General features: G+C 42.9%; 2 protein-coding genes across 2 annotated transcripts; one reads left to right on the top strand and one right to left on the bottom strand.

The window, feature by feature from the left end:
* Positions 1 to 4807: 4807 nt before the first annotated feature.
* LOC310871240 (dolichol-phosphate mannosyltransferase subunit 1-like) lies at positions 4808 to 5560 on the bottom strand (the record flags this gene model as incomplete). Its single annotated transcript, XM_083782729.1, has 1 exon — positions 4808 to 5560. One exon carries the CDS (start codon positions 5558 to 5560, stop codon positions 4808 to 4810), a length of 753 nt encoding a protein of 250 aa, XP_083638855.1.
* A 6523-nt stretch (positions 5561 to 12083) lies between these two features.
* On the top strand, positions 12084 to 19768 carry lrrc8da (leucine rich repeat containing 8 VRAC subunit Da). Its single transcript, XM_083782174.1, has 2 exons — positions 12084 to 12585; positions 15979 to 19768. Coding segments are annotated over exons 1-2 (2565 nt in total). The 5' UTR covers positions 12084 to 12584; the 3' UTR covers positions 18543 to 19768.
* The last annotated feature ends 448 nt before the right edge of the window (positions 19769 to 20216 follow it).

The following is a 20216-nucleotide window of genomic DNA, read 5'->3' on the forward strand; positions in this document are numbered from 1 at the left end:
TGGGTGAGGAACGGTCTAATTCGTCGTATGTTATAGAGTGTGAACCTACAGGATCGAGTGACAGCTGTGATGTGAGTTTTGAACGAGAGCTGACTGTCCAGGACAACACCAAGATTCCTGGCTGTTGGGACAGACGTTACCAGGGCGTTGTCTACGGAAATAGTTAGCTCCCGCATAGGGCAGGACTTAGCTGGGAAGAAGAGAAGCTCAGTCTTGTCTGGGTTCAGCTTGAGGTGGTTGGAGGATCCACTGTGAGATGTCAGCCAGGCATGCAGTGATGCGCTCTTCCACCTGAGTGGCAGAGGGGGGGAAGGATAGAAACAGTTGTGTGTCATCGGCGTAGCAGTGATAGGATATATTGTGAGCAGAGATGATAGTGCCAAGGGATTTAGTGTACAGTGAGAAAAGGAGGGGACCAAGTACAGATCCCTGTGGGACCCCAGTTTGGAGGGTTCGGGGGGATGATAACAGACCTTTCCAGGAAACCTGGTAGGTCTGGTCGGTGAGGTAGGAGGAGAACCACTTTAGTGCCGTTCCACCGATGCCTAGATCCGCTAGGGTGTCTAGGAGCAAGCAGCTGGTGGTTCACTGTGTCACTGCAGAGTGGGAAGCAGCTTGGGCAGCATGTAGTGCTTCTGTGACTGCCAGCAGGGCAATTTCTGTGGAGTGGGCTTTCTTGAATCCGGACTGGTTGGGATCCAGCAGGTTGTTCTGTGAGAGATGGAGAGAGAGCTGGTTGGAGACAACACGTTCAATGGTTTTAGAAATAAATGAAAGGAGTGATACCGGTCTGTAGTTCTTGACATGTCATCAGCCATGCCCAAATTTCATGTGTGGAAAGCCTAATGACATGAGGTTATGCCCAAATATGAACAGGGGTGGATTACATGAACAGGTCTACTGGGCCCTTGGCCCAAGAGCTCAGGGGTCCCCTAAACTCGAGGGGCGCTAGCAGCTCTAAGCAGCAGAATTAAGTGAAATCACCGAAGATACATTTAAGTGGGGTTACATGAAACATCTAAACAATCTATTCAAATTGAAATTTAACAGTGATTTCACTGTTTCTCTGTGTCAGCCAGTGCCATGCATCTGTGCCAGTCTGTGACTGCTTACCCCCCTAGTTTTCCCCTTTCACTATGACTCTTCCATTGATGTTGCCTTGATGGATGAATTCAAGTTTGTAGCCTACTACATACAAAAAAATCACACCTGTGTGAAGTGAGTGGCGCTAATATATTAAAGTCTAACTCATGTTGCTATGATTAGGTGATGTAATGGTGATGTAAAACAAACATGGACAAAACAAACATTAAACTTTCTTTATTGTTAATGGCATTTAATGTATGTGTTAGGGACAATTTCCCTTCATTGTCAATGCGTTGGTTTAACTAGAAACAAACATTAAACCATAGGAAAAAATATATATAGAAGAATAAAAATCACACCCGTGTGAAGTGAGGGGCGCTCTTATCATTATACATATAAATACATATATATACATTATACACACACGCACGCACGCACGTGCGACGAGGAGACGGTCACCTTGAGGTTCCCTCAAAGCTTGAAGGCCAAACAGCTGTGCTATTGTCTACTTCTGGGGAGGGAGAGAGTACTGCAAGCTTCTTTGTGCATGTGATGTCGACGCCCACAGATGGTTCAAACCCAGAGTTACCGGGACTGTTCCAGAGGGGAGGATGAAGCACTCAGCCTGTGTCTTGGGCAAGGTCATGTTTATTCATGTAGGATAGACCAAGATATGGACTAATGACATGTATGTACAAGTTGGACACCAGCACAATGGCCTGGTCTTTGATTAACAGTCACCAGAGGAACTCCTCCACCTACTACAGCAGGTCACTCTGCCACCATCATTGGGACACAGATGTTTATCATGTTTGTATTTGGGGGCTACTACAACACCATCAGAGTGTTTGACACAGAGACCAACTATACTGTCTGATCACACGGTACTGCACAGATCCTTCCAGAAGAACGTCAGGATCATTCAGCCTTTACCTACAATGGAGAGCTGTACATAATTATTTGGTGGCCGCCACTGGAACCACCAGAGCTTCAAGTCCAGAGACCTTCTCCTGGAAGAGGGTTGAGCCCAAGGGGAAGGGCCTGTCTCTGACGTCTAACATGTGCTGTTGCATGATTCAGTCCAGAGACCTTCTTCTGGAAGAGGGTTGAGCCCAAGGGGAAGGGCCTGTCTCCGACGTCTAACATGTGCTGTTGCATGATGGGAGATCGTATCATCCTCGTTGGAGGAGTAAACACGCCTTATGACCTAGACTTCAGTCCTAGCCTCAAGACATGTAAGCTAGCAGTTATTCAGTGCGGTCTGGATCAGTCTGAACTCTCACACAACATCAGGTGGGAACTGGCAGCCATGACTACCAAAAACAACTGAAAAATCACGCTTTTGTGAAGTGAGCGGTGCCTTTATCATGATGATAGCCCCTTCTATGCCCAGCTTTGTGTGTCTGTGTGTACCCCATAGATGCATGATGATGTATGACGATAAGAGCACCCCTCACTTCATACAATTAATTAATTAATTAATTAATTTCTCCTTTCACTGTCAATGGTAAATATGAGACATGTGGGGACAAAAGCTGTTTATAGGAGGGGCTAGCGGCCAATGTTGTGGGAAATATGAAGACTCAAATCTATATAGTATATTGTTCCATGCTATAGTCTGTCTTGTCGTGTCTGTGAGCAACGACACCTTGGCCTGAAAGCCTGTCTTAATCCAATCAAGTTGTATGTAAAAGACCATGTCACACCTATTGTTTGTTATGAATAGGTATCACTAGGTAGGTTCCTGTCTCAGGAGGGGGGGACAGCCAAAACGGTCATTGTATTGTACCTTTGTGATGGTCATGTTTATCTGTGGACCTGCTTTTGGGGGTATAAGAGAGGACCTAGGGAGAAGCTCAGGAGGACTGGTGGGACTGGGATGGAGACCACGAGGGAGAGATGTACTGGGAGACAATGTTGAGTGATACAGGCTAAGCCTGCTAGACTGAGAGATGTTGTTTGCTTGTTGCTGTTCTTCTGAATAAACTTCTAAGATATACAGTCATTCACCCGGATGGACATATATATTATTTCCATAACACCCTCAAAAAGCATGACGTGTCGTAAAATAGACACTAAGCCTATTTGCTACACTATGACATAAAATTCTCCATTCATTGTCAATGGGAATTTAATGTTTGTGTAGGACAAAAATAGACACTATGCCGATCTGCTCAGACACTATGACGTAAAATTCTCCATTAATTGTCAATGTGAATTTAATGTTTGTGTAGGACGAGAATCTACACTAATAGCTGAATAAATAGAATAGAAGTCTGTGGTATAGGCTATATTCTACATTTCATAGCTAGGTAGATTAAGGATCTACTAGTTTAATCGGTGGCTATGTAATTTTATAACCTCCATTAATTAATGTAGGCTAATTATTAATATAGTGTTGTTGCAAAAATAATGTCACAAAAAATGTGATATCAAGACAACAGCAGGTGGAGCTAAAATAACATCCTGACTAAATGGCTACAATATAACCTCTTTTATAGACAGTTTCGAAATATATAACTTGACACAAAATTACTCAATAACCGGTTAATTCTTATTCTGAAAGCATAGCCATTTTTGAGGGGCAGCTTTTGTCCCCTCACGTCTCATATTTGCCATTGACAATGAAAGGAGAAATGAGGTCATATGTGCCTCAAATATGACATAAACAAACATTAAATGCCATTGACAACAATGGGAACATTTACGTCATAATAGTTTGTAGACGAGCAAATCGGCTAACCAATCACATAAATTCAGTTGTTCATGAGAGGATGTATGATGATGTATAATGATAAGAGCGCCCCTCACTTCACACGTGTGTGATTTCTTTTTGTAACCTACCTGGCACAAACCTACCTCAAATACTTGCCCACTCAGGTTGGAGACGCATCCTGAATTAATCCCCCATCAATCATGGTGCGAATTAATCTGGGAACCCATGGTGTAATGAAAATCGGCACCTGTTTGTATCACATTTCCACTGCAAATAATGAACACAATTAAGTAATTAAGCAATACAACAATAAATAAGAACAGAACATACATAAGCCAGGCATACTGGGAAATCTCCCCCCATCTGTCAAACTATGTAAATCTATCAATAAAGGCAAAAAGCCCCCCCCAAAAAGACCTCTGACCTTTAGTTTCGAATTTCGTGGCCTTGGTAACCACTCAGCGTTGACACTTGACAGACAACCAGGATAACAAAAAAAGCTGACGTCATCCCTAGTCTCCAATCACTTGAACAGCTCTAGCCCGGAACACGGAACCTGATTGGGATTGCAGCTTAAATTTCAGCAAGTACAATGTATACTGTAGCTCATTGTGTGTATTGCGTATATCTTTTTTCTTTTTGGGCTTGACCCTATCTTATAGCTGCTTGCAGCTATATTTACTATTATTGCTGCTACAATGCCTGAGAAACCAGACACAAACTAATTTTACTCTTATCTTTTACACATATACAAAAAACAAACATGAACATCAACAGAGCTGTGGGACTAAACGCCATGAAGAAAAAATAAATTGTGACATCATCATCAAAGTTCCATTCATTGTGCAGCTGTGAGTGACGTAACAGTCTGGGAGAGTTTGGACCTATAAATAATGTGACTGTTTTCACCTGTAGCTTCTGCTGAAACACGCAGCAGGACAGTACTTACATAATAAGTGAAAGTATGACTTTAATTGGGTTGGTTCTATTCGGAGGTAGCACTGATCATGTCGTTGCAAAGAGCGTGAGCAGCCCTTTCAGAAATGATATGATCTCATTCCCTCCCAGCTTGGACTCTCCATAAACTCGATCCACGAAGGAAATCGGTACCTCTCCGATGGTGTAGTTGAGCTGTCTCGCTCGGACAATCATCTCCATGTGGAAGACATAGCCTTTGGAGACACACTGCTCAACCAGGCGCTCCAGCACCTTGTTCTTGTACAGCCTGAAGCTGCCGGTGACGTCTGAAGCACCAGGTCTCAGAAGCACTTGAGTCACAAAGTTGGCTCCTCGACTGATGATTTTTCTGCGCAGGTCCCAGCCATACACACCTCCATTGCCTTTGTACCGTGTCCCAGAGACCAGGTCGTAGTTGCCTTCCTTCTGCTTCTCAATTAATTCTGGGATAAACTTAGGATGATGAGACAGGTCAGCGTCCATGATGATGACGAAGTTCCCTGTGGCATGCTTCATGCCGTGAATGTAGGCAGTGCCAAGGCCTAGTTTTGATGCTCTTGGTCGAAGAATAATTTTGTCCTTCCCATAGATCTGTTGCAGTTGTTCTGCTATCTCCAAGGTCCCATCTGGACTGCCGTCATCAATTACGATAATCTCATAGTCATATCCACCTTCACCAAAATATTTCACCAAAAGCCATGTGATCAAAGGCAGATTCTCACGTTCATTATACGTGGGTAACAACACTGAGTATTTATCATCATCCTTTTGGCTTCGTTTTGCAACACTTGGCCTTTCCATTGCAATGATTCGCACACCACAAGTTTTGAGGTACTTGGAGGACAGTCTATGACATCATCTTGATGCACCATATTTGGTCATGAAGGGACACTTTTCTCAACAATATGAGACGTTATTACATTATGCACTGTTATTACATTATCAGCCGCTATGTAAGGTTCTTAATGTAACACATTATGCAAAAATCTGTTATTATGGTACGTTATCATGATATGATTACTAAATTATGAGCTTTTATTACATTTAGTTTATTATAACATTATGATCCGTTATTACATTTTATGAGCCATTATTACATTATGAGTTGCTACAACCCCCTTACCCAACTAAATCATTATTTTTAAAACTGCAATAGATAGCTAGTATATGATGCTACATGATCTTTTGAAGAATATAATATACATTACAGTTAAGAAATAAAGATTTTTTTTCCCGGAGGGCACTTGCCTGGAATGCTTTGCATGGAATGAGTGTGTGTGTGTGTGTGTGTGTGTGTTTGTTCGCTACAGTGGAGTCAGCCTACTGGGCTGAGACATGGCCCCTCACAGCCCAACAGGACAAAGATTTCTGTATTGTAACCGTAGGTCGCAGATTACTATGAAAACCTTGCAAAACATGTCAGTCCATCCGCCCTTCCGTCTGTCTGTCACACCTCATGACTCAGAGGGGTCAAGCTGTGGAATGGATTGGATGACGCACTAAAAAACTGTAGTACAATAAAAAAATTAAAAAAATTGTATAGATCAAAAATAGTAGATACATATAGAACATTGATGTTTTGATTTCTCGTTTTGTGTTTTTGTTGTTTTTTGTCTTGTTCCTGTTAACTGTATTGTCCTGTCTGTCTTTGTTTTTGTTTTATGGTATGTTTGTTTGTTTTTGTTTTGTTTTCTTGGTTTTTTTCCCCTTCTGTTTGCTTTGTTGTATTATTTTACCTATGAAAGCCATTTATTTGTTAGAAGGGTAGGCACTATAAGCTTAGGCTTCAGCCTATACACCTTTTTGGTCAATGTTTCTTTTGCAAAAAAAAAAGCAGGCACTGTATTGATTTGTTATAATCACCAAAATAAATAAACTCTACTCTACTCTACCCGAGGCCCTGCCTGGCCTTATTAATAATTTTCACACAATTTACGCCCTGCCCGGCCCCAAACATATATGTGCATTCCCAGACCTGTTGTTTCAGCGCAACCTCACCCATTTGGCTTCTCGCCCTCTGCGTCTTACTGGTAGTAGGGAAGATATAATGACTCAAACAAATTGGTACACATTATCTCTGGATTGACTCTGGGTCCTGTTCACGAGTGAGGGGAGGACGGATCGGGAGATCAGCTGGAGAATTTTGGAGCAGAAGAGCCAGAGTATTGTACTCGCTACTTCGTCATAAAGTGTGGGTCATGACCGAAAGCTGCTGCTTCTTCAGAAAGGAGACAGCTGGTGGTTTGGCTATCTAGTATGCCTCCTGACTGAGCCTCCTCGACCTCTGGGAATGCTCCACTGGGAAGAGGCACGAGGGCAGACCAAGGACCAGATGGGGGAGGATTATATCTTCACACTGGCCTTGGAATGCCTCTGGATAGTTGGGAGCTTTCTGCTGGAACTGTTGCCCCTGTGAACCGACTACAACATTTCAAGTTATATCAATGAAATACAAAAAAAGGGGGGGAAAAACAATGCTGTATAATATAGCTTCACTGCGTGGAAAAGGAGACTTTATGGTTATATTGGAGGTTTAGCCGCCTGCCTTGTCCGTAACCCTAAAATCTCTTTCACTCTATGAGTGCGGTCTAGCCAACACCTAGTCAGGACTCCTGATTCGTTGACCTCCACACTCGGGCTCTCGAGCTCTGTCCACAGTGTTGTTATAGCTAAGATGTCTCGCCGCAGTGCATCTACAATTCTACATACGTAGCTAACCCTGGGTTAGTTCCGTGTGCCTGACGCAATGCCCTGTCAACCTCATTCTTCTCTCTCTGACCACATTTCTGATGTGATCCGTCCATGTGACGCCTAGTGCCATTCGTAGCATTCTTGTGTAGACTCCCCTTTCCTGTTGGGCTGTGAGGGGCCATGTCTCAGCCCAGTAGGCTGACTCCACTGTAGCGAACAAACACACACACTCATTCCATGCAAAGCATTCCAGGCAAGTGCCCTCCGGGGAAAAAAATCTTTATTTCTTAACTGTAATGTATATTATATTCTTCAAAAGATCATGTAGCATCATATACTAGCTATCTATTGCAGTTTTAAAAATAATGATTTAGTTGGGTAAGGGGGTTGTAGCAACTCATAATGTAATAATGGCTCATAAAATGTAATAACGGATCATAATGTTATAATAAACTAAATGTAATAAAAGCTCATAATTTAGTAATCATATCATGATAACGTACCATAATAACAGATTTTTGCATAATGTGTTACATTAAGAACCTTACATAGCGGCTGATAATGTAATAACAGTGCATAATGTAATAACGTCTCATATTGTTGAGAAAAGTGTTACATTGTAATAATCAGTAGGCCTACCATGCAGTATCATGTCTATCATGGCCACGGGCCAGTATAATGGTCAGTTGAAAAAGAAAACAAATCACACCCGTGTGAAGTGAGTGGTGCAACTCCATGTGGGGGTCCCCGGTGGATCCCCGGAAATTCCAGACCCACAGGAACACGCCCAGGGTGCCGCCCCGGTTCCGGCAAGCCGCCGAAACGGTCTAGAAATGACTGCGTTATACTGTGTGGTGTGGGGGAATTAGCATTTAGCAGACACCTCTCCCCCCCCCCCCCCCCCCCCCTCTCTCTCTGTAATTAGCAGGCAACAGTGCAACACTATCTCTCTCTCTCTGTTTCTAGCACAACAGCGCCACTTTTGCCCCTACTGGTACTCTAAACATAGGTACAGACATATAGGGACATAGGGGCATTGCTGTTCTTTGGAGTTGTTGCACCACTCAAAAAAAAAAAAAGTAGTGGTGCTATTGCTAAGGAAGTGTATTTGGTAAGGCAATTTCTATTGTTATCTGTATCTTGAAAGACAGATCAAAGCTGTGTATAGGCCTATAGCATGTTGCAAGATCTATTTTGTATATATATAAAGCATATAGGAAGTTACTGAACTGAACTCCCTGGGAAACCATGTGACATGCAGATAAGTCTGGATGGCAACCGAGAAAGGTCAGTGACGCTGGAGAGAATGCTGACCTCCAGGAAAGACTGGCAGGGTAACAGGGGCCAGTAACCCCTGTTGCAGCACTCGCAATAGGACACCAAGCAAGCTATACAGATCGAGCAATACCCCCGGAGTTTCCCGAGAGGAGGGGAGGAAGAGAGACTCGCTATAGGACAGATTCAACGACAACAACGACAGTGACACAAACGCAGAGAAGACGAACAGTCTGGTGAGACGTATAGGAGGCAAACCATAGTCCTATCTTATAGAGACCTCTCAGTGCCTGAAATCCCCCAAGAACACACATGGCAGAGAGAGCCTCCTGTTGGCTCTTGCATAAGAGAAAGGAAAATGGGCGGGTCCGCAGGGGGATGCCCTGGGCTTGGTGGTTGCTGGGGTGTGGTCGGCACTGGTTGGCTGCACCTGTCCGGCAGGACAGCATGCCTTCCCTGTTGGCCGGGTGTGGCTGATGCTGTAGCTGGTGCTGGTTGCATCTCGGTGATGGCTGCACCCGGGTGTCCCTCTGTGGATTTGTCTATAGCTGGAAGTGTGGATGAGAGGGCTAGTGGTTGAGGGTTGAAACACTGTAAGGTTGGAGACCACCTGATGACCTCTCTTCCAGGCAGAGGCTTTATCCAATAGAAATGTATGTATTTACAAACTAAACAAACATCAGCAAATAGGCAGTGAGAAACGTGGTGACGAACACCTTTAGTGTAGTGTCATCTATGTGCACAGATTCCACTTTCACTTCCTCAGACACACGCACACGCACACACATACATACACACACACACATGCGCGCGCACACACACACACACACACACACACCCACACACACATACATACACACACACACACACACATGCGCGCGCACACACACACACACACACACACACACACACACACACACACACACACACACACACACACACACACACACACACACACACACACACACACACACACACACACACACACACACACACACACACACACACACACACACACACACACACACACACACAAACACACGTCTAACACTTAGGTGGTTATATTTCACTCCCTGACTTACAAGTGGTTGAAGTGGAAAAATGAATGCTGAGTAATATACTGTGTATAGCTTGGTCTACTCTGCCTTATGTCTTCACTTTAGAGTAGACCGTCCTCCTCACTGCAGGAAATCCAGACACAAACAAACATACTGAGTGCTATAAGAGACGACTGCTGCCTGCAGTCTTACCATTATAGAGACTTGGTCACATGCAGGTCATAATAATGAATGCCACAGACGAAAAACAGTCCACACTATTTATCCATAATGTATAAATGATAGATAAGGGGTCAGGACAACGAGGCCTTTTCGTGGAGGGGTCAGAATGAAATGTGGTTTTAGACTGTTTTTCGTCTGTGGTACTCTTGCCATGCAAACAATATGTGCTTGGGTCTCCCCATCTCTATTCTTATTAAATTATGTATCCCAGTTGCCATTGAATAACACCCGTATTCGTGTCTTCTTTGCTGGCGTAACGGCCGCAAAGAAGATGGTTGCTTCGCACTGGAAACCGCCTCATACATTGTCATTTCGCCAATGGGCTTTGACCTTTCTGGATATCATTTATCTAGAAATGTCTACAGCAAGATTGCATGGTGCAAAAGAGGAAAACATTGAGATTTGGTCTGGTATTGCAGATTTGGTTGGGGGCATGGTTTGATCATTATTATTGTTATTATCATTATTTGTTTTTTGTTTCCATTGCACAGTTGTTGAAGTGATGACATTTTGTGGCATCTTTGGTCTCGGGGGGGGAGGGGTGGGTGGGATTGTTTGTTTTTGTGTTTCTTGCTTTTGCTGTTGTGTGTTGTTTTATGTGTGTTTTGTTTGCTTTGAGTTTTTCATGTTGTTAACGTGTCTTATTGTGATTTTTGTCTTAAAATAAAAAACATTTGATAACAAAAAAAATATGTGCTTGGGTTTGTTTGGATAAGTGCAGACTCAGGATATTCCCAGCCAGTGTGGATAACACATTCCTAAAGAATAGTAATAATTATCTTCGCTTTCACTTTCAGAGTAATTAAGGGGATACCTACTACCTAGTTATTTGTGTGGGTGATCATCATGCACAGTGGTTTATCTAGAAAACACAGGAGGGGGGATTGGGAGGCTATATTGAATAGTTTATTTACTGTGCATTCCAACAACTGTAAACACGCCTGAGGTGGTTGCCATGGACATCTGGGTTCATTCCCTACGTAATTGCCCAATGTTGGCTCCACCCAAACTCGCAGGAAACCCCATGTGGGTGTACCGGTGTGACTGGTACACCACCAATGACATTACCTTGAACCACCTTCACCCTCTCTGTCCACCACACCATCATCATCATGATGTCTCAACCACGTTCCCCCAGCCAAGCACCACACAAGCCATATGTCACTTTGACACCACCTGCAGGTTTGGAACCAGGGCAGAATGTTACACAATCAGTGTCATCAGAGCCTTGAACATATTTTCTACAGGCTCATGTAGAATGTTCCACTGAAATATGTGTGTAATCTAATAACACAAAACATTGTTTTACTCTCTGACAATAGTACTGCTTGACTGACAAATAAAGTGGCCGTATAGGCCCACAACATAATGCAGAGAAAAATTTGGCCAGCCCAGCCGTACAGTACGTGGAAACCAGGCCTGCAGGCTACTTTTTTTAACCTGCTTAGCTTGATCTCCCACAGGCCTAATAATGACATACCGGTAAATCAAATGCAATTAAAATGTTGTACTGTATCAAAGTTTAATGAGATAGTCCAGTCATATATGGTAGGCAGTTGGTTGGTTGTACATGAGCTCTAAGTCCATGTCTGATCTTATCTGCCTGGCAAAGCATCACACAGCAGACAGTACCCTCACCCTATGACTGCTTTCCTTTTTTCCCCCCTCTCCTCTTACTTCCTCCTCAGTCCTCACACACAGTACAAGGGTTGAGTGAGCAAGCATGAACTGTGAGCACTGAGTACCAGCAGCCAGCCCATTCTCCTTCTCACATTATCTGGCCGAGACCGGTTGAAACCTGTAGCCTACCGGTTGAAACTCAAGAGACACTTCCTGACGCTGTGCATCAGCAACCAAATCCAGACAAAGCTGGAAATATAGCAAGCACACAGGGAGAGGGACTGGGAGAGAGAGAGAGAGAGAGAGAGAGAGAGAGAGAGAGATAGAATAGAGGGGTGGGGTGTTATTATATTCTAATTAAATATAGGCACAGACAGACTACAGTGCGTCATGGCTGATGAGAGGGGGACAATGTATTCCTGTTAAGAGGCAAGTTATTAACAGTTCAGAATCGGGTTCATTGAGTTATCCTATAGTTTATTAACGTGCCATGAACACAAAGGGCGACAAGAGGGGACCAAAGCAGCCAGTTGGACTAGTTCACTGTTCACGTTCACATTTATAACAAACAGCGCGTCATGTCGTGTTGTCTGGAACGTCGTTGAAGACACAGCGTTTAGATAAGCACCCACCACGTCAAAACTTCACCGTCCAATGAGAGGCGTCCATAATACCGTTCACTACGGGTTCCATGTTGGACCACCCTTTTCTTCGAATTACATGGGTAGCCCAGGCTGAATATCTGCGCATATTCCTTCAACTCGGTGAACTCGCGGACAACCGTCCGTATGTCGTGTGTCTCCATTAAGTATGAGGGACGTTGCCGAACATCAGCCCTTCGTGGTTTTAAACGATGATGGACCCATGAATTGGTAGCGAGAGGCGCGCGCGAAGAGCGGAGCCAAACTGGGATGTAGCGTCAGAAAATAATAATTGGATCGAGATAACGTCACATAAGCAGTGAGTATATGTTCCTTTGGTATTTTTTTTGTTGCCATATTTCACTGTTTTATTTATTCTTTTTTTTAAATTGTTTTATTGTCTTGTCTATATTGCAAGAAGACACCGATAAGCCACAATGTGACATAGCCTATTATGCTGGGACAGCGTTAACCTACGCTCTGCTCGTGTTACAATAGCTTACTGTAAGTCACCTGACCCTGTACAACAACATAAGTTCATGCGCAAGATGTTCCATTTCTTTTCACACGACAATTTAAGAGTTTTCTCCCTTGTGGTAACGTGACTCCAAATTGAAATTACCTAACGCATTACCACCGAATAGACTAGTTAAGGCCTGTTTTCCACATGCATGTCTGCGACCTATTTCTTTGTTGAACCGGCTCAGCGGTGTGTGTTGTCTGTAGCCTACCCGTATAGACTATAATGTCTCTCCCTCAGATGAGACTCAATTAAGTGCCAAGTAGGCTAGTACACTATGTGCTCAGTTGTGACTTGGCTATGTTCTTTGGAGGACTTTCCCCCCCGTCAGACTTTAAATTAATTTATACTGAACAACAGGTGTTGACAGTCAAAACCATTCCAAACATTTTAGAAAGGTAAAACGCCGGGTTGGGTAGACTAAACACTGCTGATCCATGCAGCATAAAGGTTTAGCTATTCATAATTGGCTCAAGTAATTTCCCACGTTTGCTAGATTCTGACATGGTTGTCCTGTAATTCTTACTTTAGGCACTACAACTTGAGCGGAACAGACTGGAGGGCATGTTTTTTGTTTTGTTTTTTATTTATTTATATTTACTTGCTTTGCTTATTGTTGTTGGGAGGGAAAGAGGGAACAGAAACAAATAAATGGATGCAAGAAGCAAATACAGGAAGTGCCACATCCAACAGAAGGGCACACATTGCATTATTTGCTTCACTAAATGAAGCACATGCGTGCCAAACTCCTGTGACTCACAACAGTTGGTAGACTTAGCTTTAGGTACATCAAAGGTTTCCCAGCCATTCCAGTAACCACATGTTGAAACAAGTCAGGAGGATCAGAGTGATTGCACAGAGCCTCTGCTCAGTGTTTTGATATAATTAAATAGGGCTGGGGGGAAAAAATAACGGAAAGAATATAATTAAAGCACTGAGGATGAGTTAAATTAACATCCAAGCGTAGGTTGAGGTCTTTCCCTTCACTAACACCTTGCTGTCTGTGTGTGCGCCTACACAGTTCCACATTCACACTTGGTTGCTGTTCACTGTATCCACACAAGCAGTGTTGCCAACTCCTGCGAGAGAAATAAGCCAAATCTTCTCTCGAAAAACAAGCCAAAACAAGCCCAATAATATCGCCATATAATACTAATAAATACATATTTGATGCATTTATCATTATAAATACTACCTATGTCTATAATTATGAATGTTGTATTATTACAAATATAGTAGAGACACCAGACCGATTCTGTCACTCGGTGTGGTAAAAAACAAGCCAACTTTGGCGGGAAACAAGCCGATTTGGCAACCCTGCACACAAGCTGAGGGGAGCAACTCACTGCCCTGGAGCCATCAGGGCTACATAAGTTATTTAAGGACACATTTAGAAGGACTCACTCTAAAAACTACCGTTTTACGTACGTGCCACAGTGCCACTGACTCTTCCCTTCCCTCTAACACTTTGAGGGAAAGGAAGTGGCACTTAATACAATTCATCTGCCCAGATTTCACCAGTAGGAGGACTATGCCAGGGATTTAATCCACCACAGAACTGTTGCTCACATATTTGCACCTCTAGTAGTGGGGCGGGTAAACTCATAATATTATATTATGGAAGGTTTTTATTTTATGATGAAAGCATGAAACTTTCTACAGTGTTTTGATATACCGGTACCATGAAGTTTGTCTTCAGACGTGGAATCACTTGGGCCCATGTTAAACCCAGAAATGTTGTTTCCTATTACAAACTTGTATGATTAAAATGTCATCTATAGGCTAGCAGATGAGATAAAGATTGATTCCTAAAATGTAATGTATATGTTGGGAAATTTGAGTAATTAGCATAATGAGAAAATTAATTGCTTAATGAGCAAATTAACTGGAAATGGCTATCATTTTGCGTCCAGTTAACTTAGAAAGTCCATATTTGTGATATCCAGAAATTCACTGGTGAAGTGAGTCATGCAAACCATTCTGCATTAGCATGATTGGCATAAATTATGTAAAACGGGTACAAATTAGGAATGAGCTATTATTGCTTTTAGTCAACATATGAAGGTTATTTTAGAAGTTTAGAGTCTACGTCTATATTATGTTGATACATAAATGAATCTCTTGCCATAACTAAATTATGCAACCTTTCCTCGTTTGCATAATTTGCACAATTGTTTTAATAATTAGGCCACCTGTAATAGAGGCTACCTGGGAAACTGAAGGTCCCAGGTTCAATTCCAGGCCCTGGCAATGTGTCTAGGTATACATAAGCAAGACCCTTAATCCCCAACTAGTGACCTCAAAGGTCTAACCACTTGAGCAGCAATAACCTAATTGAAGCAGAAAACAGAATTTCCCATAGGAATTAATAAGGTCTAATACACAAAGATGAAGATGGAGAAGATGAGGAGGCTGAAGGGAATGAGGAGAGATGGCGAAGAGTGAAAAATACCATTGAGTGTGAGGTTGTGGTTCTAAGTGAACTCACTAATGCTTATTATGGTACCATCCTTGTCTACTCGGTCTGTGTCTCAGAGTAGGGCTAGGGCTGTGGACAGTTGCATTAATGCGAGAACAATGGCTTCTATAATAGCATGCTAACTTTCCAAGAATATAAAGCCTGCCGTTAGCTTGGATTCTCCATCTATGCTCTCTCTCATCTCTCCTAGATGTTTTTAATGTTATAACAATGTCATAACATTTATATCATAAAAGTTAACAGGAATCAACGTTTCTGTAGAGTGTAGACTATTGGGGTTTAAGTTTCCATTCATTAGAACAAAACTTCCATTTAACAAACATAATATATTATTATAATGGAGAATAATGGTGCAAAAAGTGGCAAAAAGTGCAATTCTGAGGTCAATGACCCCTCAAGGTCACCAGAGGTCAATCATAAAGTGATTTTAAGTCTGAAATCAAACCTTAAAGCTTTAATCATAAAATGCGCAATTGGTTTTGTGGTTATCTGCCCCACTACTCTGGGCGTTGTGTTTTGGGGGTTTCCTTTCATGTATAACACAGTAAACCTCTTTAGAATGTGTTATCTGTACTTTTGGACTTTAAACAGAAAATGATGCATCACCATTTAAGTGGATATGTTTTCCCTAATCTAAATATTTTTTGCTTCTCTGTTTCTCAAGTCGTCTCATCTAACTCATAGAATGATTCATTTTTTCCTGTGCATTGCAGTGATGTTTACTCTCACCGAGGTTGCATCCCTGAACGACATCCAACCCACATACCGCATCCTGAAGCCATGGTGGGATGTCTTCATGGACTACCTGGGGATTATCATGCTCATGCTGGCCATCTTTGCCATGACCATGCAGATTACCAAGGACCAGGTGGCGTGCCTTCCCTGTCTGGAGGAGGAGTCATCCACATCGGAGTCCGGCTCTTACACAACACAGAGTCCACAAGAGGCTGCTTCGTCTGGAGTCACTGGGACAACTGTGGTTCCCACTGCGCCACTGGCCTCTAAAGACTTACCAGACAGTGCCGTGCACGAAATCCATGTCACACACCAGCACAGCGTGAAGGCACAGAAATATGTCGGGCAACCTCAGCCGACAGGTATCAGCACCAACCTGGACTATCAGCAGTATATCTTTGTCAACCAAATGTGTTACCATGTTGCCTTGCCCTGGTATTCCAAGTACTTTCCATACCTCACCCTCATCCATACCCTTGTGCTCATGGTCAGTAGTAATTTTTGGTTCAAATACCCCAAAACAAGCTCAAAGATTGAGCACTTTGTTTCAATTCTGGGTCGATGCTTTGAGTCTCCTTGGACGACAAAGGCCTTGTCTGAGACGGCCTGCGAGGACAATGAGGAGAACAAACAGAGGTTAACTGGCACCTCCTCTGCACCAAAACAGGTCTCATTAGAGGGGAAAGAAGATGGCACTAATGCCAACTCGTCTACACCCATGCTGGGAAACAGTGGGGTTAAGTTCTCAGCAGATAAGCTAATTGGTGAGGTTCCAAGTAGTATGACCATCCTTGACAAAAAAGACGGAGAGCAGGCCAAAGCGTTATTTGAGAAGGTGAGGAAATTCCGTGCACACGTGGAGGACAGTGATTTCATTTATAAGCTCTACGTAGCCCAGACTATTGTCAAAACTGTCAAATTCATCTTGATATTGTCCTACACTTCAACCTTCATGGCTGCCATTGAATTCAAACACCTCTGCGAGCCCGATATAAAACACCTGACAGGTTATAGACAGTTCTTCTGCACTCACAACATGGCTTTCATGCTGCGAAAGCTTCTCCTCAGCTACATGGCACTGATAATGATCTACGGAATGGTGTGCTTGTACTCTCTGTTCTGGCTGTTCAGGCGGCCCCTTAAGGAGTACTCCTTCGAGAAGGTCAGGGAAGAAAGCAGCTTCAGTGACATTCCGGATGTCAAGAATGACTTTGCATTCCTCTTACACATGGTTGACCAGTATGACCAGCTGTACTCCAAACGCTTTGGCGTCTTTTTGTCAGAGGTCAGCGAGAACAAGCTGAGGGAAATCAGCCTCAATCACGAGTGGACCTTTGAGAAGCTGAGGCAGCTGGTGAGCCGAAACACGCAGGACCAGCAGGAGCTGCACCTCTTCATGCTCTCTGGGCTGCCCAACGCCGTGTTTGACCTCACTGACCTCGAAGTGCTCAAACTGGAGCTAATCCCCGAGGTGAGGTTCACCGCAAAGGTTTCTCAAATGACCAGCCTATTGGAACTGCACCTCTGTCACTGTCCAGCCAAAGTGGAGCAGACGGCCTTTGCTTTCCTCCGTGACAATCTCCGCTGCCTTTATGTCAAGTTCACTGATGTGGCAGAGATTCCAACTTGGGTGTATTTGCTGAGGAGCTTGAGGGAGCTTAACTTAATGGGGAACTTGAGCTCAGAAAACAACAAAATGATTGGCCTTGAATCCATGCGAGATTTGAGACATTTAAAGACATTATACCTGAAGAGTAACCTCACAAAAATGCCCACAAACATCACTGAGCTGTCTCCACACCTAATAAAACTTGTGGTGCACAATGACGGAACAAAACTATTGGTACTAAATAGTCTGAAAAAGATGACAAATCTTGCAGAACTGGAGCTGCACAACTGTGAGCTGGAGAGGATACCGCATGCTATTTTCAGCTTGACCAACCTGCAGGAACTTGACCTAAAATCCAACAACATTCGAACCATAGAGGAGGTCATCAGCTTCCAGCACCTTAAGAGGCTAACCACCCTCAAATTATGGCACAACAAAATCATCACCATTCCAGCATCCATTGGCCAGGTGAAGTCTCTGGAATCACTCCACCTCTCTCACAACAAGCTAGAGACCCTGCCCCCGGCCCTGTTTACCCTGCCAAAACTCCGACACCTGGATGTGGGCCACAACTCCATCACAGTACTCCCGCCAGACGTGGGTCTCCTCCACAACCTTCAGCACCTTGCCATCAACTCCAATAAGCTGGAGGTGCTTCCCAAGCATCTGTTCAGGTGCACCAAGCTCAAGGTTCTTTGTCTTGGGAACAACGGACTCACCGTGCTGCCGGAGAACGTGGGCCAACTGGTCCAGCTCACCCAGCTGGAGTTGAGGGGGAACTGCCTGGACCGACTGCCTGCCCAGCTGGGCAACTGCCGTATGCTTCGCAAAAACTGCCTGGTTGTAGAGGACCACCTCTTTGACACCCTGCCTGTGGAGGTGAAAGACAGTATCAGCAGAGAGACCAACGTGTCCTTTACCAGTGGTTTATAGCACACATACAGTACCAATAACAATAGACCCCCAGGCAGACAGCTCCCTGATGGTTTGTTGTATCCCTGTATTATGGGATGAGATATTGGACTTCTTACTATTATTACTCACTGAGAAAATTGTGTTGATTATTTTAATTAACTGTCTTAGTTGCACTATATATGGATAGTGACTAGATTATTTTTTTTGTACAAAAACTTTGTACAAAAACTTTAGAGCGTGCGAGAGTGCTTTCCTCGTTAAGTGTGTCTGGTTCATCCAGCAACTCAATTATTAGCATTTCACAATGTTCCATTTTAAAATGTTTAAAACTAAAAAGCTTTTAGCAACATTGTGTAATATTCCATAATCTTTTTTTTCTTTCTTTTTTTGCTGAAATGATTTGTAGATTTAACATTACATGGTATTGTACTAGGCACTCAGGTATAATTGTATCCATGGGGAACAGTCTTTCGCCTTAACTGCTGCTATTTTTACAGTGAGGGCATTTGCAACAAAAGGCCAAAAATGTCCTTTTTTATTGTCAGTGTGTGTGTGTGTCCACAGACCTCCATCCATCCATAATTAAGAAGAGGACAAAGTACAATGCTCTCTTTTTCAGTAGTAATTCACTTTTGTTGAAATCACATTACATTCATGTTCCTCAATGTCCTGCAGCTAACAAAATTATTTTGGTGTTGATAAGGCCACAGTGGGAGTTTGTGGAAGCTGTCTAGACATAAGGCTAGTCCCAGCTACTAAATGACAAGAATTCTCATGTGGCATGAAACAGAACTGAACTTTTGCCATGTCACGGCAAAGATTGTATACTGACTATGGCCTGTAGAAATGTCTTTGCACACTGAAAATGCAATGTTTGTTTAAAGATTGCTGAATTTTATTTGTGATTGATAGCACATATTCCCAACACATACCATGATAAATGTTCTTTCTTTCTTTTTGGTGATTGATAAAGACTTGATAAAAGGGAAACATCTGTTTTCTGACCAGCTTCATCATATTTTCAAATGGACATGTGATTTGTCTTGAATAATGAATTGTACTGATCTTCTTACTGAAAGTACATTTCAAATCCTGTAACGCTATAGCCTATGTCTGCCTTCATTCTTTCCAATGTATTTCCAATGTAAGTGTTCTTCACAGATAGGCTATTACAACTTGAATGAATACACAAGCAAAGTTCATAACTTTATGGCACAATAAAACGAGACAAACTTGTATTGTTATTCATTGCTTGTGCTTTGTTACATTTGTGTTTACCATTTTAAACACTATCTGCATATCAACAGGTCTCACCTGGGTTGGCCTTAAAACATGTATAATCAAGCTTTGCTCATACATGCAAAGACAAGGAAATCCAATATGAGGATACCATGGTTGTTATGTCACCTTGGTATGTCTCAAGGGAAAACCCGTCACGAAATAGGCTACACGCCTAGCCTTCATTACTTAATCTGTATTTAGCTCCTTGAGCTAAGATTCTGATAAAGGCATTGACTGATAAAGGCATAAATTGTGCCACAGAACTGATATTTGAAGAAGTATTGCACTGCAGGGTGATAATAAACCTCCAATAACTGCATGGCTTATATAGACCAACATCAAAATAAAATAGATTTGACGTAAAGCTCATGCACAGCAAATTAACAATATCATTTTTATGATTTGTTTAAT

Source organism: Protomyctophum parallelum (assembly GCF_964188405.1).
Source record: "Protomyctophum parallelum genome assembly, chromosome: 14".
Lineage (NCBI taxonomy): Eukaryota > Metazoa > Chordata > Actinopteri > Myctophiformes > Myctophidae > Protomyctophum > Protomyctophum parallelum.